The sequence below is a fragment of the Alosa pseudoharengus genome, unplaced genomic scaffold (genome assembly GCF_046254945.1).
Source record: "Alosa pseudoharengus isolate Yale_2024_CS ecotype anadromous, Long Island Sound unplaced genomic scaffold, YU_APseudo_1.1 YU_APseudo_1.1_scf_1, whole genome shotgun sequence".
NCBI lineage: Eukaryota > Metazoa > Chordata > Actinopteri > Clupeiformes > Clupeidae > Alosa > Alosa pseudoharengus.
The window spans coordinates 46,691,435-46,694,944 of NW_027468564.1; the positions used below are offsets into that span (position 1 = coordinate 46,691,435).

The 3,510-nt window shown below is 38.8% G+C and overlaps 1 protein-coding gene across 1 annotated transcript; it reads left to right on the forward strand.

The window, feature by feature from the left end:
- The first annotated feature begins 206 nt into the window (after window positions 1-206).
- On the forward strand, window positions 207-1,135 carry LOC143119177 (transcription factor LBX1b-like). The gene is made up of 2 exons (XM_076280492.1): window positions 207-507; window positions 675-1,135. Exons 1-2 carry the CDS (start codon window positions 207-209, stop codon window positions 1,133-1,135), a joined length of 762 nt encoding a protein of 253 aa, XP_076136607.1.
- Window positions 1,136-3,510: the final 2,375 nt, after the last annotated feature.

Here is a 3,510-nt window from a genome sequence, read left to right on the forward strand (position 1 = left end):
GTTGCTGAAACATTTTGCGCATATCTCAGAGACTAAAGTTTCATTCACCTGGCATATTAAGTGAACGCATTTTGGTGAGACTGGTGACGTCATGGTAGTGTATAGGTAATAAGTCTCGGCCTAACTTAGATTTCGATTTTTAAAACAATTTGTCATTCCTGTTATCTCTGGCCGCACCGGCGCGTCCGTCATCAGTCCTGTTCGTGATGTCCAGAGAAATTGCAACAGAAAAAGAGAGCCATTCTCCGTTGGACCATCTTCCACCACCCGCATCCTCTAACAAGCCGCTTACGCCGTTCAGCATAGTGGACATACTCAGCAAACCCTCAGTAAAACGAGGGACAGCACTTATCTTTGCGGACGACAAACATGCAGGTCCACATGCCCTAGGCCTACTGCACCTGCCCAAACGAACACTTGTCACCAAAGCTCCACTGTGCGCTCTCGAAGAACTTGCCAGCAAAACCTTTAGGGGGCTTGAAGTGGGTGTTCTCCGATCCGTAGAAGGTAAGCTAAACAATCAACCTGTGTTTAAATGCTATGTAATGGCCATTTTTAATCGATGTGGTTCAATTATAAAGCCTATGTAATAGCCATTTAATTGATGTGGTTGAATGATTAGGCCTACTAAATATCAAGATGAATCACTTATATTTTTTCTCTCTTTGGTGTAGGAAAGGATTGTTTGACACTATATACCCAACAGCATAACCCCAAGAAGCGCAGAAAGTCCAGGACCGCATTTACTACAAATCAAATCTACGCCCTGGAGAAGAGATTTTTGTTCCAAAAATATTTGTCTCCAGCGGACAGGGACCAGATCGCGCATCAACTGGGTCTAACGAACGCTCAAGTCATCACGTGGTTTCAAAACCGAAGGGCCAAGTTAAAGCGGGACTTGGAGGAGCTGAAGGCAGACGTGAAGTCGACCACAGTTATTGGGAGTGTGCCGTTGGAAAAACTGGACAAACTGGCCGATTTGGAGAGACTGGTCAATGGGACCGCGGGGCACCGTTCACCAGACACTCAGTCGGAAAAGCAGTTTCGGATGCCCCCCACGTCTCCACTTTCAGACCACACAGCTTGTAAAGAAAGCTCAGACGATGAGGGCGAGGAGATTGACGTAGATGATTGAATGTAAAAAATGACTTGAAAATCAAACAGCTAGTTTATTTATAAATAGGACTTTTAGCGAGCTTGATATGCCTTCGCTGATAAATTAGCCTTCTCTCTCTCTCTCTCTCTTTCGCTCGCACATTTCGCTCAGTTTGTCACAAAAGCTCACCGTAGCTTTTTTATAATGAAATTAAAAGAAAAACTGTTGTCTGCATTTATTTATGTCAAGGGGTTAAATATAATTTAATGTAAATGATTGTAAGTGTCTTGAAATCATGTTGATGCCTGTATAAAACGAAATAAAATAATAAAAAGAAAATATAAAGTTTGCTTTGATTTTAATAACATCATTCTCCGAATCGCTAGGCTAGTTAAACGTAGCCTACACAAATGTGTTGTGGGGGGGGGGGGGATACAATGAAAAATAACCCCCCAATATCTGCTATCTACAGTCACTGCCAATGGATAGTCTAATATAGCCTTAGCCTTAAAAAAAACTCCTGCACAAGCACGTTCTTCATTCCAAAGAGCGTCCTATTTGACCCTGCAAAGTGTTTTCTATTCCCCTGGCAATTTATGTGAGAATCGCAAATCTGGGCCTTTTGGAAAGAAAAGGGCCAGAGCTGTGAAAGCAACAAAACCCCAAGTTTTGGGCCAATTTCTTCAGGTCTATATAATTCTTTTTTGTTCGGGTCGAGGCTGTAATTTTTAGCGTAAAGCATGAAACACGCGGGACAAATGAGAAGGGTCCCCTGATGTGACAGGCGACAATGGAGAAAGCTCAGCCTCCCGTGGCTCCCAATGCTGAAACAAGCGTGTCCCGCTGCACGAAAAGGACAAAAACGTTTGGAGGCCATATGGTTTTTGAAATTGCCCTCACAATTTCGGACATGTTGATTGATTGAGTTAACCTCCGCTTTTTAAGCTGTTTAACTCGGCCCGAAACAAAGACAGTTTCCCATTCGCAGCCCTCTTCAAGATGCGCATCTGTGTCCATGAATGTCCGCTCCTTTCTCTCCAACCCCTTAAAGCTTGACGTTTTTAACAAGTCAATGAATTACAATGAAACTAGCGGTTTTGTAGCACTTGTCTTCCATCCATTTAAGGGCCCCTGAAATGTTATTTGACTTCTCTCCAAAGGGTTACAGGTTTAAAGAATAGTAGACCCACTATTAGTGAAAAATCTTTTGATGTTAAATAGAGGGGGTTATAAAGTGTTTGAATGACTTGCGTGCCAGATTTGTGCAAAAAAAGAGGCTTTTGTTGATTTTTTTTCAGTGCCGTTTGTCTGTTTTACTTTTATCCTTTGTGTTGTGGTGAGTGTAATGAAGCTGAAAACATTGCAATGTAAGAAAACACACTGAAAAGGAGAGACCATAGCAGCAGTCTCTCTGTGGCCATGCCAGGTTTGGAAAACCAAGCTGTAGGCAGCTAAAAAGTAATGAAATAATAACAATAATAATGCTACTACTAGCATGATTTATTATTATTAATAATAAATAATTATAATAATAATTAAATTATAATAATAATTTAAAAAAAATGTGCTCTTGCTAATGACTGAATCCACAGATTAGGCCTATCTGCTTTAATTTCAATGTATTTTTCATTTTGCTGCAGCCAAAATAACACCTTTAACCCAAAACGCCCAAATGCCTGAATTAATGACTGAATGGCTGAATTAATGAATGCATGTATGAATGAATGAATGACAAATTGGTTTTACTGCCTAAATACAAACATTTATATCCAATGCACTGCAAAATAAATTGAACTTGACCTTTCATTTCTTTTCTTTTTTTTCCATATCTTTGAAAAGAGCTGCAAAACAACACATTTACCCAAATGACTGACTGAATGAATGAATGAATGAATGAATGAATGAATAAATGCAAGGAAATTGAATTTGCAATATCTGAAATGCAAACAAATTGAATTTGAAATTCCTGAAATGGAAATAATAATGCATTCCAGCAAATGAGTCAATACAAATTCGTTTTTCTTTATTAAAATACATGGAAATTGTGCCATAATGAAGTTGCATTCATTCAATAAAGAATAGTTTTAAGTGCAAGAGATTGGTACAAGAGATTGATAGCATTTTCCGAAAGAAGACATTAATTTCATCACTTCACTATAAAAATAATTTCAGGAAATCTTTAAACATTGCCCTGTTATTGGTGTGACATGAGAAAGTAAATGTGCAAAGTAAATCCTGACTACACATATCTCTTTTCTTTTAAATTGAATGTTGATGCAATTTTATTATATAGAAACCATTTGGACAATGGACATTGTCTAATGCTGCCCCAGAGCCCACAACACTTAATAAAAAGGCAACAATGTCATGCAAAGCATAACTTCTCCTCCAAAATATATGATTTAGATGGAAAA

Bases quoted from the DNA above. Each gene is read 5' to 3' on its own strand.
- LOC143119177 (XM_076280492.1), top strand. From the start codon at position 207: ATGTCCAGAGAAATTGCAACAGAAAAAGAGAGCCATTCTCCGTTGGAC. The intron at 508-674 runs GTAAGCTAAACA...TCTTTGGTGTAG, and splicing joins TGTTCTCCGATCCGTAGAAG to GAAAGGATTGTTTGACACTA.